This window comes from Cicer arietinum, chromosome 8, assembly GCF_000331145.2.
Source record: "Cicer arietinum cultivar CDC Frontier isolate Library 1 chromosome 8, Cicar.CDCFrontier_v2.0, whole genome shotgun sequence".
In the NCBI taxonomy this organism is placed as follows: Eukaryota; Viridiplantae; Streptophyta; class Magnoliopsida; order Fabales; family Fabaceae; genus Cicer; species Cicer arietinum.
In genome coordinates, this window is record NC_021167.2 from 1,465,131 (window position 1) to 1,492,926 (window position 27,796).

General features: G+C 32.6%; 4 protein-coding genes across 8 annotated transcripts; 1 reads left to right on the forward strand and 3 right to left on the reverse strand.

Moving 5' to 3' along the window:
* Positions 1–1,224: 1,224 nt before the first annotated feature.
* Positions 1,225–6,124, reverse strand: LOC101507663 (uncharacterized). The gene is made up of 9 exons (XM_073364666.1): positions 5,371–6,124; positions 4,561–5,106; positions 4,397–4,462; positions 3,429–3,573; positions 3,114–3,332; positions 2,542–2,731; positions 2,230–2,425; positions 1,607–1,935; positions 1,225–1,493 (listed from the first exon to the last, which is right to left on the reverse strand). Exons 1-8 carry the CDS (start codon positions 5,979–5,981, stop codon positions 1,821–1,823), a joined length of 2,088 nt encoding a protein of 695 aa, XP_073220767.1. The 5' UTR covers positions 5,982–6,124; the 3' UTR covers positions 1,225–1,493; positions 1,607–1,820.
* Positions 6,125–6,226: 102 nt separating this feature from the next.
* LOC101508100 (protein SPA1-RELATED 2) lies at positions 6,227–14,759 on the forward strand. 4 transcript variants are annotated; one of them, XM_004511468.4, is made up of 8 exons: positions 6,229–6,371; positions 6,793–8,408; positions 8,933–9,090; positions 9,769–10,588; positions 11,834–11,980; positions 12,592–12,909; positions 13,500–13,559; positions 13,876–14,759. In XM_004511468.4, exons 2-8 carry the CDS (start codon positions 6,867–6,869, stop codon positions 14,197–14,199), a joined length of 3,369 nt encoding a protein of 1,122 aa, XP_004511525.1. In that variant the 5' UTR covers positions 6,229–6,371; positions 6,793–6,866; the 3' UTR covers positions 14,200–14,759. The 4 variants fall into 4 exon arrangements, with proteins under 4 accessions (XP_073220765.1, XP_004511525.1, XP_004511527.1 ...); XM_004511470.4 differs by having other exon boundaries at positions 6,230–6,371; positions 13,926–14,759; XM_004511469.4 differs by lacking the exon at positions 6,229–6,371 and adding an exon at positions 6,378–6,515.
* A 275-nt stretch (positions 14,760–15,034) lies between these two features.
* On the reverse strand, positions 15,035–19,303 carry LOC101509043 (uncharacterized). Of its 2 annotated transcripts, XM_004511472.3 has the most exons (4): positions 18,975–19,303; positions 18,820–18,880; positions 16,438–18,488; positions 15,035–16,018 (listed from the first exon to the last, which is right to left on the reverse strand). In XM_004511472.3, the coding sequence occupies exons 3-4, from the start codon at positions 18,449–18,451 to the stop codon at positions 15,333–15,335; spliced, it is 2,700 nt and encodes an 899-aa protein (XP_004511529.1). In that variant the 5' UTR covers positions 18,452–18,488; positions 18,820–18,880; positions 18,975–19,303; the 3' UTR covers positions 15,035–15,332. The 2 variants fall into 2 exon arrangements, with proteins under 2 accessions (XP_004511529.1, XP_073220766.1); XM_073364665.1 differs by lacking the exons at positions 18,820–18,880; positions 18,975–19,303 and having other exon boundaries at positions 16,438–18,505.
* A 7,113-nt stretch (positions 19,304–26,416) lies between these two features.
* Positions 26,417–27,790, reverse strand: LOC101509365 (ethylene-responsive transcription factor CRF2-like). The gene has a single exon (XM_004511473.3). The coding sequence runs from the start codon at positions 27,672–27,674 to the stop codon at positions 26,727–26,729; it is 948 nt and encodes a 315-aa protein (XP_004511530.1). The 5' UTR covers positions 27,675–27,790; the 3' UTR covers positions 26,417–26,726.
* Between the last annotated feature and the right edge of the window lie 6 nt (positions 27,791–27,796).

The window sequence follows — 27,796 nt, forward strand, 5'->3', positions numbered from 1 at the left end:
ATATTATTAATGCACTATGTACAACAAATCTATACACATTGTGATGAATATATAGCATCCAAAATGTGAGAATTAACCCTAGATGCACATATTGAAATCTGTCTTCAAATATTTTACTCACCGTTTGTGGCCAGCTTTTAGAAATGAAAGTTTAGATACAAAATCATTCAAAAAATTCAATTTAGTTAACTCGTTAATTTTTATAACATCAAACATTATGTATTAACCATCATTGGTCAACATTTAATTTTACCGCAGACTTTTGTTACATTACATTATTTCATTTGATGTTCATTCCATTACATTATTTGATTTGATGTTCATTCCATTACATTATTTGATTTGATGTTCATTCCATTACATTATTTGATTTGATGTTCATTCCATGTTTCTTATGCGAAAAATTACATACCCATCAAATGAGAGGACACATTTTCTTCAACGAAATTTAAATGATGCACATGTGGTAACAAATCCAGACCCATAATTTTTTACCCAGATATATATATAAATAAAATGAAAGTCGTTATAGTACCTGGGAAATGAAAGTTGATTTCCACCAACCGGATTGTTTTCAGAAATATTGAAAATAAAACGTGAAAAATAGATGGCAGATACATTGTAACGAGAAACAAAAACAGTAATTTTGGTGGTGAAATAAAAAAAAATTAAAGGATCTCTAATAATAAACATCATTATTGTCCAAATTAATAATTATTGTCAATTAATTTGTCATCGTGACTACCCTTCTCTAAGATGCTGTGGTGGAAATATTTTTTATTTCAGGTAAATAAAAATAAATTTGGAATAACAATATTATACTTCCATCATGTTAGTTATAAAACATTATTTTCGAGATTTTACTTATTTTCTAGACAAACTCTAAATTAGCATGATCTTTTTCTCTTATAAATTGTTGACCTAAGACAAAAAAAAAAACCTTATATATATATATATATATATTAATTAAAATTTACCACTAAATTTATGTGAGATCTCTTTATTTTGAGAAAGTAATTTGAATTTCAACCAATATATAAAAACATGTTAAAAAGTATGAGTGAAAGTGTATATTACTAATACTCATCTTAAAAATATACAATTAAGCATCTCAACCAATGTGTTTTTATTTAAACCTAATCGTCAATTTAGTTTTAAAACTATTTTGTCTGTTATACTATTATATTTTACAAATTTGATCTTGATCAAAATGATAAATTAATCTTGATTAAAAAAATGTTTCACAAATTTGATATAACATTATGTTTTTACAAATTAAAAGGTCAACCTTTGCTTTTTTAGCATATCGAGGTATAAATGACTTACAAACAACAAGACTCTTTAGACTAGCAAAAGTAGAGAATGTGTAATCTTGTAAACTTTACTCTCTTGTATTCAAATGTTGTCACTTTAAGCTTAATCCCCCATTTCAATGTAATAACACATTCCACGACACATGAAAAGAAGTCAAAGCATGCAAACTTGTGGTTTACCTGCAGTAGAATCCATTGACAAAAAAACATTGTGAATCAATTCTAAGCATTGTAAACCAGAGAAATTGTAGATCTAAACATATGTACACTCAATAACTGACTTTGGTACATACCTAACACATTGCCTATATCACATGTGAGGAAAATCACAATTTACAACCATGACTTCCAATTCACAATGTAAGGAAAGCACGTGTTCTTCAATGCACTTCTCTGTTACAAACTTTAAAAGCCCAAAATTGACTTCGCTGTTGAAGCTACAAATATTGCCAGTTATACAAGAATGGAATCATGCCACGCTGGAAGCATGAGAGCAACAAGATACTGTTAATCATCACCAGTAGACAATTTTTGCTTCTTCCATTTGTAAGCAGCTTCCAAAATCTTGAGATTGGTCGTCTGAGTTTCCTCAGGGAATAGATAGTCGATAAATTCTTCAATTCTGCAAATCAAATGAAAAGAATGAAGTAGGAAAAAAGACTTGGAGAAATTAAAAGCAAATATATTTATTAATTTACAAATCTAATAGACAACGGGATAGTCAACATGTCTAATGTATTTCAAAAAGTCAACACGCCTAATGCTAAAAGCTGAAGTGAACTTTCAAATGTGTTATGTGTTAGCATGAGGAAAAAATTCCAGACAATAGCAATGACCGTGTTGCAAAAGATATCATATGTCCATATCTACTAACCCTTGGAAACCCACTCATATAAACAATGAATTAGTTACGTACCTAGAAGAACCGTCTTCAGTAGTAACTTGCCGTCTCTTTTTGAGCTTCTTGGGAAGCTTAGACTGGACTAAGCTAACATCACCTAGCTCCCCAGATGAAGCCTCCAAGTTGAGCCATTTCTCTAGAAGCATTGCCCTTTCTTCTTTTAAATCTGGAGCTGATGATCTGAAGTGGTTCAGAGCTTCCTCAAACACCCCTTAAACAGGCACAAAACAAAATATAAAGAGAATCAGAAAATTATTCTGCTGCAATTCAAACTTAAAAAACATACAATCATGAATAGTATATGGGCATAAAACTAGGATCACATACTTCTGGCACGCTGAATGCATTGCTTCTTTTCTTCTTCTGACAAGTCTAAACTCTCCTTATCAATTGCTGTTGCTTCAAACTCTGCATAGCTTATCCATACCTTCAAGTGCTTTGTTCGATCAAGAAGCCTTTCATAAAGTACCCTTGCTCTCTCAAATTCACACTCAGCAGTTTCAAAGTCAATGTATGCCTGTTATATATTCACAAATTTATAATTAGGTTATGAGTTATGACCAGCATATATATAGGTTTCTTAGACATGGTATACATCAGAAAATAACAGTGAAGGAGAAGGAAAGATGAAAGTGCTGGTTGGGCGATTGATTACAAATGCAGAGTTGGCTAAGATGTGGCTCATGTGCAATATATCAATTTTATCTCAGGCATGTCCAATACTGGTTGGGCCATTGGTTACAAAGTGCTGAGTTGGCTAGTTTGTTAGGCCATGCAGCATTAGTGGGGAAGGGAGTGAAGGACAGGAAATTAGTCAAGATAAATGTGTAGATGTTGGCATCTATTATGATGATAGGCTAAGATTTGGCTCTTGTACAATAAATAAAATTTATGCATACCTTCCACAACAACTCAGGCATATCCAATGCTGGTTGGGCAATTGCAAGCTCAAATATTGCTCTAGCTCTTTCGGTCTCAGATAAAGATCTCTCTAACTCTGCATACTTGCTCCATGCATAGCAATTTTCAGGTGACCACTCCAGATACTTTTCATAGAGTTTTCTGCACCGATCTATATTACCAAGTTGCAGTTCTATCTCTATATACTTCTTAAATATCTGTTGTAAAAGAGAAAAGGTGTACCTAAAGTTAACTGTGCGGCAATGAAAATAAGCTACATAATATTTTCGTCTAGATAGATATTAGTATAGTACCTTATCTTTAGGAGCCTTTCCAATAGCATTTCCTAATATTTGACGAGCACCCTTGAGATTCAGCTGCCGTATTTCAAATTGGGCTGCTAGAAGCCATATCTTTGCAAATGAAAACTTATGGTGAGGTATCTGGTTGAGACACTCCCTAACAAATGAAAGTAAAAAAGAACGAAAATCAGTGGGATAATACTGCAATAAATTTAATAACCTTTTTGAGGTAATTTGGTAAGAACAGTGAATGAACTGGACCAGAAAAGAAAAAATATATATAAAGTCAAAGATGACAAATCTGAAACAAATCTGATTGCAGAATCTAGAGAAAAGTAGTACGGAAACCTATATCTTACATACCAGGATGGGGATAGAACTGGACCAGAAAGGTAAAAAAATAAAAACAGAAAGTCAAAGGATGAACTATCTGAATCAAATGTGACTGAAGAATATAGAGGAAAGAAGTAGTACAGAAATATATATCTTTTACATTACCGAGAAACTTGTGAGTCATGGTTCGTCCTCCCTACTCCAAGCCTAAAACCTCCCATTTTCCGCCTAATCTTAATATGCAGTGTCCACTGTTCTATATAACTAACTATTGACACTGGTCAACAGAACTCTAATTGAGCCTGTTCTAAATGATTAGTTGGGTCAAGTATCTAACAGATGATTGCTTTGAATTAGACATTCCACATAAGACTAAATCAAACTATATAACTAATGCTTATATATAAAAAAAAACTATATATCTAATGTTGGAGTGTATTTATTTGTTTTTGTGGACGTTTGTGCAAAGGACTAAAGGACCTTCAACAAGCAATCATCATTAAGGAGTAAATCAGCATACAATAGAGTGCATAATTCAGGAAAAACAAGCACCTCTAAAGTATAACATATCCTCATTTAAGCTCATATTGAGGAGTAAAACAGAGATTTAAAAGCTAATACTTGGAAGTTCACAAAAGGCCGCTTACCTGTACACATCTCTTGTTCGCTCCATATCGCCAGCATCAAGCTCTTCATAGAGTGCATAATTAATCCTAAGTTACACACAGATCAATAAACACAGGAGAAAATGAAAAATCACTGAATAAATAAACAGCCAAATAGGAAAAACATTATTCAAAATCAAACATACCACAAATAAATATATCGCTGCCAATATCGCTTCTCCTCAGCTGGAGGAACATTAGCTATAGCTCTCTCATAAACCTCCCTAGTTCTTTCCTTATTCCCCACACTTTCTTCCAATCTTATATAGTCAAACCAAGAATCATAATTCAAAGGATTTTTCCTCACTTCATCTTCATACTGAAACCTTCTCTTCCCAACAATAGCATCCTCAATCCCTTCCCTATCACCATACTGTTTTTCAAACGCCACAAACTTGCGATACAAATCTTCCGCCCTTCCCTTAGGAATATGATCAAGTGCAAATTTATATATACACCTTGCACGCTCCGCCTCCTTGCACCTTTCCTCAAACTCAGCAAACGCCACAAAAAGCTGTTCAGCTTCTTCGTCGTCTGCAAGCTTCTCCACCGCTCTTTCATAAACATTCCTCGCCTTAGGAACCTCACCATTCTTCATTTCAAACTTGGCATAACGTATCCAAGCCCCAACCCTAGGGTGAGACTGAACAAATCGCTCGAAAATCCCCCTAGCTCGTTCAATTTCATTGTACCTATTAAATATGAATGTTAGTCAAAGTTAAATGTAAAAGTTACTTAGAGTTAGTTTTTAGATGGTTAGTTTGTTTATCCACTAGCTCTATATTCAGAGTATTAAATACAATATTAGTCACACTAACTAGTCTACCTAACTAAGTATCTAATACAAAGCATACCATGTCATGATTTGTATCTATTATCATTCTAACAATACATAATTTATTTTCAATTTAAATAAAAAAATTCAAAAAAAATCTAACATTTATATCTATTAGTACCTAAGTTCAAATTTAATGTAAGAGAGCCATCCTTGCTGATCCGGCATCCATTTCATCCACCTCTCGAAAACCTGTCTCGCTCCGGCGACATTTCCGAGCATCTCCTCCATGTGAATATACTTGTACCATAACTGATCCACTCGCGGCAAAAGAGTAACAGCACGATCCCAAACGTTCCTGGCATGGTTCACGAACTTGTTCTTCATCTCCACCTCCGCGTATTTCAACCATAGCGTGTGATTCTTGTAATCAACTTCTAAAGCTCTTTCCCAAACGGAACGCGCGCGTTTGAAGTCTTTCTGCGATTCCTCCCACTGTGCGTATTTAATCCAAACACTAATGTTCCATCGAACTCGCCGGATTAAATCCTCGAATTCCTTTCGTTTTCGGAGACGGTACTCGCCGAGCTCTGTTGGATCGGTGATTTTCTGTTTGGGAGGGCGGATCTCGGCTTCTTGACGTTCTCTAGCTTCGCGAAGAATCTGCTCGGCGGTGATTTGAATGGGAGCGGGGGTTTTGTTTTTAACCCTGGTTGGTCGTGGAAGCTTCACCTCTGTATCCTTTCGAGTTAGAAAACCTAGGTTTGGGTCTGCGTCTTTGGAAGAAGACATGGCTACGCTACAAGGCTTCAATGAATAACCGCTTTTGAAATTCGCAGGGTGGAGCCACTAACTAGATAGGTGGAGAAGACTATGAAGATGCATTCGTAAGGCAAAGAGAAGGGTTTATCGAGAAGATACACATCAATCAAATCAAATGTATTATCCCTCAAACGCTGTCGTTTCGTTTAGATTTTATTATAGTTGGGTTGGGTCGGGTCGGGTAGAAGTGAATGATGAAACCCGGCCCGTGAAACCGTTTTATCTTGAATATTGCCACTTGGTATGCCAACAGCTATTGTTATATGAGTGGTGAGAGCGCATGTTGTTGCTTTCCCAGCCTTTTGTTCTCCTTACTTACACACACCGACTTCCACTTCCACTTAATCGCTTCTCCTTCATGTAAGTCAAGTCCTCTTCTTTCTTTCTTTCTTTCTTTCTTTCTTTTCTACCAATTTTTATACCTGTTTCGGTGTTTCCCCAATTCCATCAATTATTTTATATACATAGATTAATTCATCTCTATGCTGCTGCACCACTTATCAGGTTTTCCGATTACTCCTATTTTCAAATCTTTATTCCAAATATAAGATTATCCTTCCATCTTATTATTATTAATTAATGTCTATTACTCAACTTCTCTTCTCCCAAATTTTTCATTATTTATTTGAATTTATTACTTTAACTTTTCAAATCTACAAATTGCATAGCATACAAGTTTTTTTTTTTCCTGCTGTTATTGTAATTTGTAATGTTAAATGCTAATTAATATAAAATTAACTAATGTGTTTTTAAAATATTTATTTGTCTGATGGATGAACAGTTTTAGTTTATGTGTTGATTGCTAAATATGGAGCATACGTGATTGTTGAGGTTAAAACCTAATAAAACTAAGCCATGGATGAAGAATTGGTTCATGCGGCAACTCCATTAGAGACTGTTGAGGATTCACAGCGCCAGAACAAAGAGGATGATCAATATTCATCGAAAATCGAAAGCCGAAGAATCCTTAAGTCTCAACAAGTCTTTATACCTGTTAATCAGGACTACTCCCAAACACAACCAAGGGAATATGATGATATTATACATGGTAAAAGTGTAGTTGAGGCTTTAAGCGAGGCAGCTACATCACAACCTCCTTATGCAATGGTTGAAGAACTAACAGTAAAAAGTTACAATGGTTCGACCTTCGATATCGGTACATCAAACAACCAAGTGCAAATGTATAATCAACAGAAACATTGGCAGAATCTTTATCAGCTTGCTAATAATAATTCAGGAAATGGAAATTCGGTAAGCGATATTGGGCTGGTAAATAGTGGCCAGGGTACATCTAGTGCTCGGGAGGATATTGGATCTGCAGGCTTTCCCGAGCTGTTAGCTAGAAAATCACACAGTGATGGTCAGAGCAACGTCGTTGAACACTTGCCCGCTGCTGAAAGTAAAGAGGGTACAGGTGATTTTCATCGAGGAATGCGGACAAAAATGATATCCAAATCGGGATTTGCTGAGTATTTTATTAAAAATACATTGAAGAATAAGGGTGTTGTACATAAAGGTCCATCTTCTGATGGCTTCTATGTTCAGTCTAGACAGCAAAATCAGACAAAGGCTGGCAGTGATGCTGAGCGGAATCAGATTAAAACTGGCATTGGCGCAGATCAGAATCAGATGAAGACCAGCATTGGGACAGACCAGAAACATACGAAGACTGGTATCGGTGCTCAGTCAAACTCCAATATATCAGTTAACTACGGTTCCAAAACTGCAACGTTTCCCTTTCATAGTGATGCTGCTGTTCCTAGATCTAATATGACTGAATGTAACGGTGTAACATTGAGAGAATGGTTAAAATCTGGGCAGCGCAGAGCAGGCAAAGTGGAAAGTTTAAATATATTTAGGAAGATTGTGGATTTGGTGGACGACTCTCACTCTCGGGGAATTGCATTGCATAACCTGTGTCCATCTTACTTTAAACTGTTACTATCAAATCAGGTCATGTATATTGGGTTACCAACTCAAAAACAGATGGCAGGCAGTGTTGTGAATCCTGAAGTTCTTCATTTGGATAATTCATTTATTAGAAAAAGGATGTCTGAGGAAGTTACATCATCTTCTATTGATATGGGGTCCAAGAAACAGAAATTTAATGAGAATGTGAGGGTTACTGGGAGTGACTTGTGTCTTGAGACTGCTAATCATCATGGAGTTCAAATTCCTACAATTGGTTCCCTAGATTATCAAAATGAATATGAGGAAGATATCCAATTTTCTGAGTATGATATTGGGAGAATGTCTGGCATCCCTAGTGTATCTAATACAGGTCAATTGCCATCGACTTCTTTATGTGAAAGATTGGAAAATAAGTGGTATGCAAGTCCTGAGGGAGGTTGCACAACATCATCAAATATCTACTGCCTTGGTGTCCTCCTTTTTGAGGTTTGTAGACCAGTTCATGATACCCTTCTTCATTATTTAAATGCAGTTTTATTGTGTTCTTTGATAATATTTATTCCTAACTTTTCAAAATGAGATGTGTTTGTAGATATGAACTTGTGAAATATAGTTGAAAATCTGCTTCCGTCTATGTATATGTTTGAGGTCAACATGGCTTTCTAGCATTAGTGTTGTGTGGAAACTTATAAAGTTGATTTTTTTTCCATTGGTTTTTCCCTATATTTCGTGTTAGCTTGTTGACATCCTCCCAGTAAGACTCAAATTCAGATGTTAAGTACATTTCTTAGTTAAATGGCTGCCTCAAAAGACTTGTGTGGGTGTTTAATGCAGACCTTTCTAGTAGTCAATAAAATTAACCAAATGGGGTGACTGTAAGTAACTTAATGTGCAATAAGTTTTGACAAACTTTCCAATGAATTAAATGTTTTATTTGATACTATTCTCAATCATTCTCATTGGAACAGTAAACATCAAGTCAGATCTTATTTTTATTTCGACTATTTCAGTTACTAGGCCATTTTGACTCTGAAAGAGGGCATATTGCAGCAATGTCTGATCTTCATCATAGGATTCTTCCTCCAGTTTTCCTATCAGAAAATCCTAAGGAAGCTGGCTTTTGTCTTTGGCTGCTGCATCCTGAACCATCATCACGTCCAACAACAAGGTACTATTGGAATATTGTCTATTGTAGCTAACATCTTATTTAATTCAACTAAAATTATATGTAAAAATAGGTTTACAAAAGACTGATATACAGATCTATCATTTGTTTTCTTTGACAAACATTGTTAATATGCAAGAAGTGAAGAATGTATATTTAAATCATGGTGTGCCCTTATGCTGATGTTCATAGGTATTGTTGAAAGTTGAGAATCCCACGTTAGATAGTAATATGGCTTCAATAGGGGTTATAAGTGGGACAATCTTCACCTAACAAGTTGGTATTGCAGGGTTGAGTTACCCAACCCAAATTTTAAGATGGTATTAGAGCTTATTGTAGATATGTTGCACCACCTGGGTTACAATTCAGATGTCTAGTCCTATATGTGGGCCATTAGCAGGGGTCGAGATTCCTACGTTGGATAGCGATATTGCCTGAATAGTGTTTATATATGTGGGGTGCAACCCTATATGAGGTTGCTTTAATGATTCAGAGCATTTAATTTCGATATTCTTCTCTTACAGTCTTCTTGAGTAATATTTAGGTATGTTTCCGATAAATATACAGTTAATTCTTATAATTTGGACGACAAGTGTTATACCTAATTGATATGATTTCCTAAAGCTTTAACTTATGTTGATATGATTCCCAAAAGTTATAACTTTTGTCACATATTAACAGGGAAATGCTACAATCTGAAGTAATTAATGGATTACAAGAGTTGTGTAGTGAGGAATTGTCGTCATGTATAGATCAAGAAGATGCAGAATCGGAATTGTTATTGCATTTCCTCGTCTCGTTAGAAGACCAGAAGCAGGGCGATGCCTCCAAATTGGCTGAACAGGTAGAGTGCTTGGAAGCAGATATAGAAGAGGCCAAAAGGCGGCATGGCTTAAGAAAATCTTTGGTTACCTCTGGCTTGCAGAACGAGATTATGCCTCTTAAAAAGGAACTTTTGAGTGTAGGAATGCTGCCCACATTATCCCCAATCTCTAATACAAATGAACTAAGATTGATGAGAAATATAGGCCATCTTGAAAGTGCTTACTTTTCCATGAGATCCAAAGTTCAGCTTTCTGAAATTGATGCCACAGATCACCCTGACAAAGATATACTAAGAACTCGTGAGAACTGGAATGTGACCCAAAAAGGCGAGGAACAACATAAAAGTAAAGATGCTTTAGGAACCTTCTTTGATGGTTTGTGCAAGTATGCACGTTATAGCAGGCTTGAAGTGCGGGGTATACTAAGAAATGCAGATTTTAACAATCCTGCAAATGTGATATGCTCTCTGAGCTTTGATCGGGATGAAGATTACTTTGCTTCTGCTGGGATATCTAAGAAAATAAAAATATTTGAGTTTAGTTCACTTTGCAATGACTCTGTTGATATCCATTATCCTGTTGTTGAGATGTCAAACAGATCAAAGCTCAGTTGTGTTTGCTGGAATAACTATATTAAGAATTATCTTGCCTCTACAGACTACGATGGTGTAGTGAAGGTATGCTTTGCAGACACCACTTGATTTGCTGTTTTATCATTCAAAGACATTTCTTGCAGTATCACTCACTGACATATGTGAAAGCAATGTATCTCTGACTCAAAATGAAATGGTTTACTTTAGAGGGTCTACTCATCTTTTACTTGAATATTTGAGTTATAACACAGCCCCTTAATGGAGAGAAGAGTTTTAATTTTGTCAAGAATGTTTGGTTTAGAACTCAACATCTCATTTTCCATTATGTGATTAGTAAGTTGTTAGTACATTTGACTAATGATATTGGTTTCTATGATTCTTAAAAGTTACACATAGGATTATATTATCTATGTGTAGCTTTCTTGGGATGTCTGTTTGAGTGGACTGTTTTCTTAACTTTTGTAAAATAGTACTCTGAAATACTTGTACAAGAACTGGAAATGAGTATCTGTGATACTTATGCATAGATAAAGTTATGGCAAATGCTAACAAGTGCTCTTAATGCAGTTGTCAAGTAATCCAAAATATATAAATATTGCATTAAAAGTATATTGGAAGTTGTGCATTCAATTTCTTAAAAGTTCAATTTTTATCTTTTCAGTGCAAAATTTCTATTTGTTGATTCTGTAATAAGTGCACTTGTTAGCAAGACCCAAAAATTAATTATGAATTTAGTACACTGGGAATACTTTTGTTATATCATTTGATACAATTCATTCATAGGATATAATTTGCGGGGTAAAAGCAGGTTGCTTGTGGACATCAATATACCTTCATAGTTACAGAATTCTCATTAACTAGTCATGTGATGTACAATGTACTGGTGAAAATGGGTACTGCTAAAATATAACGTTTATTTTTTGAAAATGAAAGAATAGATTAACTGTCTTGGTGGAAACTCTTGTTCTTTTTCTTTTCAGATGTTCTCAAATAATTTGAATTTGTTCTGTCACTTTGTGCTATTATACCAATATCAAACTTGGAAATTCTTGAAGTACATGTGCTTCCTACATTGTTGTAGGCCAGCCAAGCTTGCGCATGACATATGGTTATTTAGAATCGAAATAGAGAGTGGTGATCATTTTTTTACTTAAATTTAGAAGGTCGTAAAATCACATGATTATAAAACATTCCCATCTAAACCAACATCATTTGGAAATGATTTTTTTTTGGAGGGTGGTATTCTGAAAGAATATAACTATTTCTGGATGATTGGCGTGCTCTGATTTCCAACATTATTAATGGCTTGTACAATCAATGCATTTTCAGTTATGGGATGCTAGTACAGGTCAAGAATTTTCTCAATACAGTGAACATGAAAAGAGGGCTTGGTCTGTTGACTTCTCTCCGCTATGCCCTACAAAATTTGCCAGTGGAAGTGATGATTGTACTGTCAAGTTGTGGAGCATCAGTGAGGTAAACCCTCTCCCGTTCACTAATGCACACATGCATGCAATGTGCAGATTTCGCTCGACAGAAAATCAGTAACCAACAAAAAACTAGGGTTACGATGTACTTGTATGTTGCTTCTTTCTGAGTATTTTTTATTTATTTATGGCCTCAAGCCAGTGTTTTCAATGGTAGATTATGGTGGCTGGCCAAAAAATTTCCATATAAACATGATGTTAGGTCCTATGGCAGTGGGCTCGAAATCCACCATGCCATAACCCCATAGTAGAAATTTGACAACACTGCCTCAAACACAACATGAATTTGAAAAGTTTTGATAATCACTGTTCGTATGCATCAAGAACACAATTTGAAAATTTCTCCACGTAAATTGAGAATCCTTGATCACCAAACAGGTAATCTTTTTCACATCAGAAATATATTGAATCTAAGAAAATTCAGTTTTTGTCTTTCCATCATCAGAGGGACAGATATTTAATGACCATAATTATCAAAATTTAAAGCATAAATTTTGCATCACTATGTATTTTCCCTTCAGCTCAAACTACTGCCAAACATACATGATAGTTTCTTAGCAACAACCATTCAAGAGCTAAAATAGTGCAATTTTTTCGCAGAAAAACTGTTTAGGCACAATCAGGAATGTTGCTAATGTCTGCTGTGTTCAATTTTCTGCTCATTCCTCTCATTTGCTGGCCTTTGGATCTGCAAATTACTCAACTTATTGTTATGATCTTCGCAATCTTAGAAGTCCCTGGTGTGTATTGGTTGGCCATCGTAAAGCTGTAAGCTATGTCAAATTCTTAGACTCTGAAACACTTGTTTCTGCTTCTACTGATAATACATTAAAGATCTGGGATCTCAATAAAACCTCTCCGGTTGGTGCATCTACTAGTGCTCGCAGCCTAACCCTGTCTGGACATACTAATGAAAAGGTATGATTTTACATTTTGTAGCACTGAATGCAATTAATGTTTGTGAAGTCTGTAAGGTTTTTTTGTCACATCCTTTTAGACTTCCTGTTTGTTTCGGTGTTAAATGGGACTTCAGATTGTTGTTTATCTGAGTGGCTAGTCAAATTTATGAAATGTGTATGCCTTTGGTCAAAATAAATTATTCACATCTGTGATGATGAACAACTACAATGGTTCAGTTTGGGTTAGTTTCTAGCTTATAGGAGCTTTTAATTGAAATTAGTATTTATTTTCCAGCTTATAGATGCTTATGGAGAAAAGATAAACTAGAAAGCTTTTGAAAAAGTTGAGGTGCAGAAGTTGAAATCAACTTATTAGAGAAGCTATTACTTAGACTACTCATTGCCTCTAGTTAGAAGACCCATGGGTATCACAAGACCGTTTAAACCTTTTCTTTTTTACGACTACATACGGAAAAATTTATTCAAATTAACTTAATATCTGCATCAGAAATTTGACCTGTGTTTTTGGCATTATTTATTCTGACCAGTGGTTGTTTATGGTTTTGCTTTATTTGGTCGGCTGACATCTTTCACCTCTGGCTATGACAGAATTTTGTGGGTTTGTCTGTTGCTGATGGATATATTGCATGTGGTTCAGAAACAAATGAGGTATATATATTAGTTTCCGGCAATGTTTATCTGTTTGGTTTTACTAATTAAAACTTAAGTGTTTAGAACATGTTCATACAATGAGTAATTTCAGTTAATTTCACTAATGTAAAATTGTAACTTAATCATAATCTCTAACACATGAGTTTGCAAATCCTATTATGCACCAATTTTGTGATGATATCTTTGACTTGCAATCTTTCATTTGTAATATTGAAAATTTATTAAGAATTATGACCAAAATGAAAAAGCTGAGTAGCCCTGAGTTTTGTGCTGAAGTCATATTCATTGGCATCATATCTATATTTTCTTACAGGTTTACACGTACTATAAATCCATTGGCATCATATCTATATTTTCTTACAGGTTTACACGTACTATAAATCGCTTCCCATGCCAATTACTTCACACAAGTATGGGTCTATTGATCCCATCTCCGGTAAGGAGACTGATGATGACCACGGTCAGTTTGTTTCAAGTGTGTGTTGGAGAGGGAAATCAGACATGCTTCTTGCGGCCAATTCAAGTGGATGTATCAAAGTGTTACAGATGGTTTAAAGAATGTTTTCCCTTGGTGATGGCCCTCCTAAAGCTTTGCCCTTGCCACTCAGGCCAATACCATCAACTTTCCGAGGATTGAAAGAAACTATTTTGACATGTTGAGCTCTGGTTTAAAATTTGATGCAGAAGGCCTTCATATCCACAATTATTGGATGGAGAAATAGATTTGCAATATAAATCCAGATCTTCTTGAAAGTCGGATTCATTGCAATGAGCTTAAGCAATTTTCTGGGATCAATCTGGGAAGCAGATCAAATATGGAAAAAGATTGAGAGTTTGTAATTGGATCGGCAGATGCTGAGTTGCTTCTGCACTCAAGTGTCTCTGCAAAGTGCTTGTCTGAGCCTATGTAAATTGTATCGTGGTCCTTTCATGTTTTTTTATTCATGGAAGACTAGCAGTTGCAGTTTTGTAGGAAGAAATTATTGTTCATCAAATCATAAAACAAATTCACCACCATAAAGGAAAAGCATGTAATTTCACATGTAACACTTCTCTCCTGTTTTTGTCTCTTGGGGTGGCGCACCTCGCACTCAATGGTTGTACATATTTACGGGATGTTACCGTGACAATATTGATTTTAGGTTGTTATATGAATGAATGTAAATGCAGTGGCCTTGGAGCAAGGTTTTTCTTTTATTTAGCAGAAAATATATATTACTTTCATTTTTTTTTTTATTTGAAACCATATACTACTTTAATTTGCAATAAATGTTTTTCCTTCTTTTTAATAGGTATTATTATATGATCTTTAGGTGAGGGATGTACTTGGAAGAAAAATGCGGAACTATAACTATTGATCGAAAAGTTAACACTTGAAACTTTAACAATTTCATAATTATTACATATTTGAAAAGTAACAAAAAAAAGAGTAACAAAGGAAATAAAGGGCAAGAGCAAGAAAGTAGGGAGCATTATGAAAAATATCCACTCAAAATTCAGTTGCAAAAAAACCAGTCCTAAAACACATGAAATATCCAAAAGATTGAAAATAGTAGACAGTGACAAAACTCTACTTCTAATTAACCTTCCCATAAAAGCTACATTTTCTGTTTCTCATTTACCTTACCAAAATATATGCCCGTAATAAATAAACCCTGAGAAAAACTGTTTGATTCAAAATGGTCTAAGCCTCTAGGGACAAAATTAGTTAACTGTGCTAAAGAACATAAAATACCAATCTTCCACAAGTATTGAAAGACATAAAAGGCCTTAATCCGAGATATGACCACCCATTGTCACATATGGGCTCAAAGGGGTCAATGCAAATGGTGACAAGCTTCCTCTTTTTGTCTTATTAGGATTGCTCTCTAAATCAGAAAGATTTTCACATGTTTTACTTCTCATATATGAACTTAAAGGACTCAATGCCAATGGTGACAATCTACGTCGTATCTTCAAACCACTATTATCCATATCTGATACATGACAACTTTTTTTGTTTGTGCATGACCTTGAAGGACTCATTGGAGGTGTTGATATAAACCCCTTTTGCATCCTCACACTAGTGTTACTATTGACACGTCTCATTCTTGTTGGACTCAAAGAATGATTCAACGTGAGTTGTGATTTTTTTGTCTTTAAACTACCAATATAATCTTTGACAAGGGCGTTTCTAGTTAATGGTGATTGGTCTCTTGTTTTCAGCTTTATACTAGAAGGCTTTGCATCTATGACATGTCCTCCTTCATATTTGTTTCTTCTAATTGAGCTTGAAGTTAACACTAATGGTGATTGATTCCCTTTGATAATATTGGAATTGCTTTCAGATTCTAAGACACTGGAAGGTCTTCTTTTAACAGGGCTTAGAGGGCTAGATTGATTCGCCTTATTTGTCCTTGAAATGCGACCAGATGAACATGGTGGTAATGATCTTGTTACTCTTAATTTTGGTATTCCTGTTTCAACCAATTTAATACATAATTAGTTTATGACACTCACCACAGTTAAACAAAGTATCAAAAAGACCATGTCACTACATAAAAAAAATACTAATCTTAATTCCTAAGTATTATTATGTAAAAAATAGGCAGTACAAATAAGCATTTTATGCGTCTTAATCCTTCGGTTCTCAGGAAAAAGAGCTATGTTAATTCAGAGTTCGATCGAGAGGTAAATAAAATATGGTCAATGAAAGTTCTAGCTAGAGTTTGAACTTGAATTCTCTCGAAAGATTATCCCTTAATCATTAACCACTAATTCATACATATATTGCATAAAACTCCATATGGAAACTATAGTACTAGTATATATGTAACACAAGAAAATTTTGGGGTACTAAAATTAAATTAAATTAAATAAAGTGTACAAAACTGACCTTGGTCTTTCTTTGCCTTCATTTGCATTGGTTTCTTCGTTGAAACACTCTTCCCAGATGGTGCATCAGAAAAAGTAGACAATGTGTCACCACAAATTGATGCATTATCATCTCCACAATCTGTACTTTGGTCATTTTCATCCCTACGTATCAAGGTCTCATCCTTTGGTTGCTCACACTCACAACGCTTATCTTTAGCATTATTATTATTCTGACTCTGATTAATCTTCCCTTTCTCAACAACTTTATAAGCAAACATTTCATATGGTATTTGTGAAACAGAAGACATATTACATATCCTCTCCATTGGAAAATTCTTAAGGAAAAATCCTTCAATGTCACAACAATCAACAGGAGGGTTCTGTAGTTCAAGCTGATTGAGTTCAGGATTGATCATAGCATACTCATTGTTCATCGAAAGGAACTTTTTCGTGTAACGCAAGATTCTACAAATAGACGAGAAAGTAGGACGCTGCGATGGATCGGTTTGCCAACACTTTTTTATCAAACTCACAAGATATTTTGGCGAATGGTACGGAAACAAAGGTCTCTCTCCTGCTTTGAGATTTTGATTAGTTCTATCACCTTGAAGATGATTATCTTCAAAAGGAACTTTACCAGTTAACAGTTCAAAACATATCATTCCAAAGCTATATGCATCGGCTTTCTCCGAGTACTTACAAGAAGTAGAAGCTTTGGCATTTCCCTTTTGTTCTATCTCAGTTAAAACCTCAGGTGCATACCAAATTGAAGGGTTAATCTCTTCACTAGTAGGGTTATTTGTTGGTGAAGTTTTATTAATATTGTTATTGTCACTACTTTTAACAGAAGACAAGCCAAATCCAACAACTTTTGCTAGAAAATAACCTTCAGAGTTTCTAGCTCTTAATAGGATATTACAAGGATTAAGATCACCATGATAAATCTTTTTGGAGTGAAGAAACTCAATGCCTCTGGCCATTTGAAGCATGAGATCCACCACAACAGGTATAGAGAACAAAATCTGTCTCCTTGGACCACAATTCTCTTTCATGTATGTCCATAAATCCTTGTTCATTAACTCCATCACAAGAGAAAACTCTTTCTTCTCTTCATCATAAAAACCACATAGATATTCCAATATGTTAGGGTGATAAAGTGATAGCAAATTTGAAATCTCCTCCTCATGTGCTTCTCTCTCACCATGAAAATGTCTTAAAGCAAAACTTTGTCCTAACCATTGGATTTCCTTAAAATCTTTTCCTCTTCCCAATCTTCTCCTCACTTGGTAATCCTTGGATCCTAACAACAAAGAAATTGGCAACAAATCCTTATTATTATTGTTGTTATTATTACTATTGGTTTTTTCTGAACCATGCATCATTTTCTTCAACAACATATCAGCAAGATGTTGCTCATTCTTTGAACAAGTGAGTTTTGAAGAACCTTTTTTCTCCTTGAGTGCTTCTATGAGTCTCCATCTATCTTCCCTCCAAGCATTCTCCAATTGTATGCAAATCTCTCTTGGAACCAAATACTGTTTCCCATATCTCCATTGAAAAAGTTTTGGATCATTCCACTCAACATCATATTTTCTTGCAAGCATAATTTTCTTCTTCACATACTCATCTTGATCCAAGCCTGACACCTCACCAGCATTCTCAATCGCTTCTATAACCGCAGGGAAATAACATAACAAGTTATGAATGTGAAACTCAATGCATTCTCTGTTCTGAGAAAGTGTGAGTGCTTTCCCCAACCAATCTTTTGAATCCAAACAATGTTTGATGTATAGTTCACCTTCTTTGAAAACCCTGCAAAGTTCTCTGAGGGGAAACTCAAGAGGTTTCCATTTTGTTGTTCTTTCTTCAAGCTTTAGATTCTGCCTTATTTCATCTGCGATTGTGTCGAACGCTAAAGTGAATATGTCGAGGATCAAACAACATTGTCGCTGATTGATTTGAATTTCGTCGCGCAAAACCATAAGCGCTTTTAGACTTCCAAGAACCTCACCAATATGCCGGAGCTGTTCCATTCCGGCACCTCCAAATTGTTGAAACCAAAACTGAAACCTAAACAAGGAAGCCAAAAACAACAAAAATCAATACATTTGTATGTACATTTTGAATATGATCGATGAAATAGACTCGGAATTAGACATGATCAATGTTTTAAATAAACATATGTGACTTCTAGGCCGCCGAATCATTAGGTTTTTAAGATATGCGATGCAGCTACAATTGAACCTGCATTTGACTGTGATTCTCTGCAATATTAAGGATTGCAGCTGCAGTTGCTATTTAAAACCTTAGGCGTGATTAGCATGCGAAAAACAAATGAATAGTGCCTTTTATGTAAGATCTTTCTTTCCAAATGTGACCAATTACAAAAGTGTGTATGTACCTTGATGATTATAGATGAAGTTTTGGGAATCTCAAAGAGACAATACCAATTTGCTTCCAATCTGAAAAAGGGAAAATCCGTTGAATTGAAGCGTGAGATCCAAGGAAAGAAAATAAATGAAATAAATAAATATAAAAAAAAAAAAAAATTCTTACCCTTTGTTTTAGGAGGTAAATAAAGGAAGCAAAGAAGAAGAATAATGTTGTTAAGTTTTAGAAACTTGATTGCATTGCAATTTGCAAAGTGGTATAATGAACAATTTTGTGTCAAAACAAACATTTAAGACAAAAAAGAAAACCGAAAATCTGAGGCAGGTTGGTTAAGGAATTAGGTTATGTTACTAGAATGAATTAAATAATGTTGGTGTATCCAACAAAGTATTGAATTCAACTAGAAGAATTATTAAGCAGTTATTATTATGTTTTGTTGTTAAGTATTGAAAATTGTTTCGAAACAAAGGAGAAATGCAAAGGGCCGTTGCGAATCTCCGTTGTTCCCGCGAGTTCTCTCTTCTTCTGTCATCACATTCATATATATATTTTTTATTTTTATATATATTAAATATAAAAGTGTTTTTTTTTTTACTATTTTTCTATTAGCAAAACAAAAATGGTATGTGGTCAACGTTGACTTACTCATTCACAAAGCTTTTTTAGAATTTTGACAAAAAAAATAATTGCTACTTTTTCATTCAACGCAAGCATATAGCGGTGCTCTTTCCCCACTCAACGACGTCGTTTTCCTGCTAAGTTTATATAGTGATGTTCAGCTTAAAAGTTGAAATTGAGGATTTGTTATAGATTATATATTAAAAAAATTGTTATTTAATTATTTAGAGAATATTTATCAATGATTTTTAAGAAAATAAAATATATTTTTGTATTTGTCCACTATAATAAAATTCATATTTTTAAAAGAATTCAGACTTCTAGATCTGTTTCTACATTTGATATTGATTTGAAACATAAGATAATCTTCATTGAAAAATTGAATTTTATACCTTTACACCTTCACATTTATCTCTGCCATTTTAAAAAAAAATTGGATTTTACACTTTTCATTTTTACCTCCCCTCATACATAGGATCATATTGCCAAACTACATTATCCTCTTGATGCTTGTTAGCTCCTCTTCATTTAGGCACTTGATATTAGGCTACCTTCATGTTAGACAAGTGCTAACCAAACAGAAAAGTGTTGGGGCCAAAATATGAAAATTAGAAGTAAATGAAGTACTGAAATTTTATACTTTTAGTAGTACTGAAATTTTATACTTTTAGTAGTACTGAAATTTTATAAATAATACAGCGGCATTATTTGAAAATCAAAAAGTTAACATTATATTCAATACCATATAAAAATACACGATTCTAAAGATGGATGTGATTGAAATAGAGGAAAAAATATTTAAAAAAACACTACCACGTCAATACCATATTAGTATAAATATGACATTGAACATATTTTCTATGGAGATTAATTTTTACGCAATGATATAAAAAAAAAAATTATACAATACATTCGAATTAAAATTACATTATAGTAATATTTTTAAATTAGTTTTTAAAATATTTTCAATAAAATTTATATAGAATAATTTAATTAAATATACATATAAATAAATTTTACATTATATATACAAATTAAATTTATTTTTGTACCACTTAACATTATTCTAAATAATCTTAATAATATATCCTAGTCACAAAATAAAAAATGAAAAACAATCAACACATTTACAAAAAGAAAAACATGACAGTTTATAGAAGGTTTTAAATTATGACTCATACAAAAAAAACACATTTTTGGTTTGTAGAATAGAAAGCAGTCAAGGATTATTAATAGGTGGGACTGAGTTGGATAAGACGTGTCACGTCATGTGAACCAAATCACCATGTTGTACACTTGCACAAAACCGTTGGACATATGCCACGTGTACGGCTTTGATTTAATCTTTAGGGGACCTCAGAATAACAGAAAATCCTCCGTATTTTTGTCATTTTCTGGTCTTATTGTTTTTCTGTACGGCTTTAGGTGTGTCATCTATCAGGATCGGCTTGGTCGTTTATCTGTGATTTTTGAAACACTAAAATAATTAAAAAATAATAATAAATTCTACTAATTATTAATTTACACTACTAATAAATTTCAAATTCAAATCTGAATCAAGAGAACCAACTTAATAAAATGAAAAGAAAAAATAATAATTTTAAAATCGTATAAATACATGATACTTGTGTTCATGTATGTGTCTGAAATTACGATGATGAGATTGAAAGGATATATAGTGGGGGACCAAATATGTTTGAGAATACGAATAAAAATGTGGGAGCCCAACACTGCTTAAAAATGAAAGAGCAAGTGGGCTTTTATTGTAATTGTAGAAAAGACAAATATGCAGGCCAGGCCTTTTTCTTCGATTACGTAAAATCTGCAATCCTCGATCTACCGGATAATGACATTACATGTCAGATGTGACTTTAACGTAGATATTTTACAATCGGATCATATCATAACCTTGCACATGAACACCTTAATTTGTGAAGGAGGGTTAGGGGTATAAAACATATTTGATCATAAATATGTCTCATTCAACACATGTATATTGAGAGTATAAAAAATTTAATTGTTATTTACTATTATCTAAATTTTTAATGTATAACATTAGTCATTTATATTTGATAGTTTAAAAAAAATTATACTCAAAATGTATATGAGTTAAATATAAATTATATATCTTTATTAGTTCTCTTTTGAATTTTATTATTAATGATGTATTTTATAAAATATTGCATCAACTAGTTAGTGTGGATCATTATTGGTGGATGAGACCAGTGGCAAATTAAAACTATTAAGACAATTGTTTTAGGAGAAAGTAAAAAAGATGAAAACGGTAACGAAGTCCCAACCTAACATGGTCCAAAATAAGATATGGTACTACGAATTTGTGCTTTCCTTCCTTTAAGCTAGTGACATAAAAAGGAGTATCAAGTATATGCCACATGCACCCCTCTGCTCTGCTTGTGTCAGAACAAATTAAATCCGAAGACTCAAACCATTTTCATTTTCATGACTCACAATTCCATGTGCCACTTGGCCTCATACATACTCTTGTTTTTTCTTTTGCTTTTATTTATTTATTGGATGGAACCACTATGCCTTAATTTGGCCAAAACAAAATATAAACACTCAAAAGAAGCTCATTGGCTTTTCAACTTTTGGCTTTTCAGGGAACCAAAAGTTTTGCCCTTTTCTTTTCTTTTATTTTCTGTCCAAACCCTAATTAGCTTCTTAATACACTAATGTATAGTTCAATCAGAAAATTAAAAAGGAAACAAATCTTTTTCATTTTATGTCAATAACTTGATGAGGTAAACTTTTAGGAGCCTAAAGAAGAAATATATCACTTGTCACCTATGCATGCTAGAAAACCAAATCCTCCTTTAGCATTAGCATAGTTATAAGAAAGTTCACAAGGTTTTAATTTATGCCAAAAGTCTAGCTGACAATTCAAACTTTCCAAATAATTAAAAATCTTAATGTTGAATTCACATATAACTAGTTAGTATCATATTTACTATAAATAATATAAATATTACATTTATAAGAGAAATAAATAATATAAATGTTACATTTATAAGAGAAATGTGATTTATATATTTGATGTCTTAAAATTTTGAGTAAAAATTAATATTAAAATTTCTTATAATTTTGAATATTTTGATTAGTTTCAATATCACGGAAAAATTGAATTCTTAATATATTCTATAGTTCAAGTATTTAATTTTCTACAACAACAAAAATCTACCATTGAATATTCAATATGCTCTATTCGTTATTTTCATACTTGTGTATACATGCACAACAAGTTACCACTACTTTTTTTTACATACAAGTTACCACATTATATATGTGTATATATATAATTCATAACCATATTAATTTTATAATCAATGGCTACAACTTTTCGGTTTTGTTGTATGAAACTCTCACTTTAAAAGATAAGAATGCATTGCTATAAAAAATGATAGTATACTATTCACATTGCAAACAACATATGGTATTCATCTTCATCTGTAAAAAATATATAGGATACTCATCATGCCTACTCTACACGGTAAAGGGTTCTTAATTTTATATATTTCTTGTAAAAAAATAGGTTTTTATATATTCCTCCAACAATATTATATTTTGGTTTAAGGTCTTCGGTATCAACAAATCATGTTGTACTCGACTATTTTTCAGTCATGCACTATTCGTTAAGTTTTAAAAAAAAGTAAGACATTTGTTGAGTTAAAAAAAAAGAGTGATAATAAACAAATTCATAAATAAAAAAGTGTTTTGGTATTATAAAAATTATATTTAATTTGTTCACATAAATATTATTATAGTATCTATTAAAATTGATTAAATTAATAATTTTATATATTTATCTATTAAATTTTAAATTTAATAATTAAATAAATGATTTTTATTATAAAAATTTACTTTTTAATTAAAATCATAACAAAAAGTGTTATATGATGTTGTTATTATATTTCCATCAAGATTGTGAACCTAATCTAGCATACAATCACCACATATACAAGTAAGAGAAGTGCAAATAATATCGATTTAATCAAAGTAAATAATAAAAATTAAATTGAATATTAGGTTAGATTCATTCTAATATCTAAACTTTAAAAATACACTGTTCACTTCTGGTTAGGTTTAGAATCAAAATCAATTTTAAAGATGTTTCGAAAATCGAGATGGCATATATGAAATGACGATCAGAGCTGACGAAGGTAGATTGTAGATGGAAAATAACATATTAGAAGAGGTAAACATTAGATATTGATATTGTACCAGACATAGATCATATATAATGTAAAACGACAGAGAGTGGCGATGCAAAATATTAGAGAGAGATACAAAGTAGAACGAGAGAGAGAGAGAGAGAGGAGAGAGAGAGAGAGAGAGAGAGAGAGAGAGAGAGCAGCAAAAAGAGACCGATAGGGAGACAATGCAACAGTAAAGAGGCGGTGCAACACCGGAGAAAAATGAGAATTGGTTCATTTGGAGGATGAAGAGAGGTGAGACTTGGTTCATATTTTTTACAAGAAGACTTAATAGATAAATATTAATTATTTCCAAATAGACACAAGTTAAATTTAAAAGTTAAATTTAAATATTAATTATTTCCAAATAGATAAACAATTTTTTGTTTCTCGTAAATTTCCTCCACCAAATTTAATCCTATTCGATTAGAAAAAGTTAAACATTAAATATAAGTACATCTCTCGATAAGAATTTCAATCCAAATTTCACTATACTCAACTATGTTGATAGAGTGATAATAAAATTTAATTGAAAAAAACAGTTTTTTTCTTATGTATAAAAGAAAATATTTTATTGTATTCCCTACTTAACTCCATAAGTGGGGATGTTCCCATGTTTTAACTTGGTTCCTACAATTCCTACCAAATTTCATTGGGTGGATTGTTTGAAGGACCCCCTTCCACGGGCAATATATACAGATGTTTTTTCTTGCTATGAAAGTATGCTTCCCACTTAATTCATTACTAAAAAAAGTGTTTCCTATTTTGGGTGAGAACTGTTGGCCTAGTTACATAGTTAAATTATAAATTTGAGTATATGATTATCTTTATGCATTGATACTGTAAAATATTTTAAGTTTGTAACACATACATATAATAATCAAATAAAGGCCAAAAAATGTCTATACGTATTGGATTTTAATATAACTAAATGTTGTTCATGACATTTATAAATATAAAAAAATAAAAAATCATTTAGTCAACATAATTTAGAATTTTCAATCAAAATATATCCAAATTATGAATTTTATTAAGTTAATTATCACAAGTGGTTGATGGTCATAGAAGGCAAGGCATAGTTGTATGAAAGTAAGTATTTATTTTTGCTTATAAGAAGATCCACATTGAAACTATCATGTTTGAATGCTTAAAATGGTCACATATTTATACATTGTTTATTCTATAATAATTATTATATGATACTGTTTTATAATTTCAAAATTTATATTTTTCAATATAATTTATTTGTCATACCCACGAAAAATGTGATTTCAAAGACACACTTCTCCATAAGCACCAAAAATATTTATGGGGTCATGCCAACAAAGTGTTTTTAAAGTACTTCGTAAAGAACCAAAACAAAAATAAATAAATAATAATTTTTAAATAGAAAGTATTAATTTGTACAATTTTAAAGTAATAAATGCATAATGTTCAAGATTTCATTTTCACATTTAAGATTTTAACAAGTGTCCTTAAGTCAATATTTTCTAATATTACTCTCCTATTATAAACAAAAAAAATTATTTATATAAATATTAAAAAAGTTAGTTAAGTATCATTAATTTTTTATATTTTATATAAAATATAAGTCAAATTTATTATTTTTTTTTTAATTTCAAATGTTCAACTAGATACATTAAATGTTTTTGGAATAAATGAAGGGTATCTTATAAATAATACCATTAACTTATTCAAAAATAATTAATTTTTGCTAGTGACCACATTCAAAAATGTTTATGTATTTTTTTTACAACAGTTATTAGAGAGAGTATTCCGCCGTAAAGTCCTTTAAGTTACACAAAAATAAAAAATTAATTTTTTATCTTTTTCAATATCAAATTAATTTTTTTAATTTTTTTATATCAAATTATTCTTTTATGTTTGTATATATTTGCATCGTTAATCATAATTTCAAACAAGATAAACTAAAACTCACAATTCTCCAAATAATCATAAGAACACATAAAACATCAATCAACTTTAAAAAAATAATTACAAGAGACATAATTTGAATGAGACATTTCAAGATTCTTGAAATTAAGGGTGAAATTTTTTTAATCCAATTTATGAAATTACATGAAAACGTGTTATATTAATTTTTTATATAATAAATATCAAAACTCATAATAGAATTTTAAAAAAAATTAAATAAACTATAAATAGTTCAACAATATAATTCTAATAAACATTAAAAAACTACCTTAATACAAAATAAAATGAATTAATAAAATATTTTTGTGTAATTTAAAGATTACCAAATGCATTTTAGCTATTGAATGTATATGTGTATACAACGTTTTACCTATTGATTATTTCTCGTAAGAGAATATGAAGACTAGATTATTTAAGTATCTTTTTTTTAATTATTAAATTATGGCAGATTTTATCGATAGTGAAAGCATTTGATATTGAAGCATGCATCTTAGTGTTGGGACTTGGGCACGGTTTAGTTCCTTACTTAAAAAACATCTTTTTACAACAACAATATACTATTTAATTCCTTAGTGTCCCAAATTAGTATTGTTTAAAGTTTTTACATAGGTATTAAAAAAAAAATAGAATAATTAAAAGAAAAAGTGAAATAATTTTAATAAATTACATATATCTATTTAAAGTTATATTAAATATTATTTGGAGACAATTTTGTGAGACCCACGGAGTTCTATTATTTCTATAACAATAAAAGGCCCTTATATCCTAATCCCATGCTGTCCTACTACTTTAAAAAACAACATTACCTCTCAAAACAAAAAAGTAACATTAAACTTGAAAATATCAGCATAACAAAAACCAGATATTATATATTTATAATTAAACATGAAACAAATTAAACAAAACTGTTACAATTGTTCATGCTTTCAAGAGTAGAACAATCATTACTAGTACTACTACTTCACCGTTACTACAAGTTACACCAAATAGTAATACTAACGAACACCAAAAATAAAGATTAGTGAATACTACTTAACTTAATACAGTAGTTAAGTCTCGCCGATACAAAATTTGCCGATTAAAAAGGCAACACAACAACGAGAATCCTAGTAATTATAGTTAAATAACTAAATTAACCACTCATAAAATAAAATTAAAGAGCAAGAAGAGGATCAGAAGCGAATAAATCGTCAATATCTTGAAAAATATCACGTTCCCTGTGTGTAATAAAACTTTCTAAACCGAAATCGAAAACCTCAGAGGAACCATTCCAATCAATGTCACCGTAGAAAATGTTGCTATTCAAGTTTTCAAACGCATCATTCGCTAGTGAAGAAGAAACTTGAAAATCAAACATTAAATCACTCGGAATCGAAAACCGTGATTCAGATTCAACCTTACTTGCCACGTAGGAACATTCATCGTCTTTACTCGTTATAACGGAAGAATCAGCTACTTCCTCGGAGGATGAACAACACTGTAGAACCGAATTTGGAGAAAATATACTACTCTTGTTTTGTGATTCTTCACCGGAATTGTAACCGTTATTTCCCGGTAACGGTGGATTATGAGCCTTTTGATTTTTATTTTCAGACGATAATAGTTGACACGTGGCAGGTGGAGTTATAAAATTAGTTAGCGCGTCTGGTCCACGCATCTTAATAGCCGCGTTGTCGTACACCATAGCGGCTTCCTCCGCAGTTTCAAACGTACCAAGCCACACTCGCACGCCACGCGCCGGGTCTCTTATCTCCGCCGCCCATTTTCCCCACGGCCTCTGTCTAACTCCCCGGTATTTCTTCCCGGAGTATGAAACTAGCCGACTCGCCGGAACTCTTGTTTTTCCGCGGCCGGTGGCTCTGTTTCTCTTCCTGGAAACAACGCCGGAGGAGGCGGCGTTATTCTCGTTCACGCATGGCTCTATAACAATCTCGTTGATAATCTTTTTACCTCTGTTACGGTTTGAAGGTTCTTCTTCGTCGCTGGATGAATCTGTAGCATCTTCGTCTGTTACAGTTATTCTGACAAGTTTGGGATACGGTTGGTTGAGAGTTTGTTCTTTGGTAACATTGAAATGGTGAATGTGTTTTTTGAAAGTCATGTTTGTGTTGTTAGGCAAAACGGTGGAAAAAAATGGAAGAGTAAAATAGTGAAGAAGGAAAAGGAAGATAGAGAATCGTTTGGGAGAGGGAAAAAGAGAATAAAGAAAAAGAAAGGAAAGGG

Coding starts and splice junctions, on each gene's coding strand:
- LOC101509365 (XM_004511473.3), bottom strand. CDS start 27,674: ATGACTTTCAAAAAACACATTCACCATTTCAATGTTACCAAAGAACAA.
- LOC101508100 (XM_004511468.4), top strand. CDS start 6,867: ATGGATGAAGAATTGGTTCATGCGGCAACTCCATTAGAGACTGTTGAG. Junction 9,091..9,768: donor TCATCACGTCCAACAACAAG/GTACTATTGGAA, acceptor ACATATTAACAG/GGAAATGCTACAATCTGAAG. Junction 13,560..13,875: donor GTGGTTCAGAAACAAATGAG/GTATATATATTA, acceptor ATTTTCTTACAG/GTTTACACGTACTATAAATC.
- LOC101509043 (XM_004511472.3), bottom strand. CDS start 18,451: ATGGAACAGCTCCGGCATATTGGTGAGGTTCTTGGAAGTCTAAAAGCG. Junction 16,019..16,437: donor GAAGGCAAAGAAAGACCAAG/GTCAGTTTTGTA, acceptor TGGTTGAAACAG/GAATACCAAAATTAAGAGTA.
- LOC101507663 (XM_073364666.1), bottom strand. CDS start 5,981: ATGTCTTCTTCCAAAGACGCAGACCCAAACCTAGGTTTTCTAACTCGA. Junction 4,463..4,560: donor CAGCGATATATTTATTTGTG/GTATGTTTGATT, acceptor TGTGTAACTTAG/GATTAATTATGCACTCTATG. Junction 2,426..2,541: donor ATGCATTCAGCGTGCCAGAA/GTATGTGATCCT, acceptor TGCCTGTTTAAG/GGGTGTTTGAGGAAGCTCTG.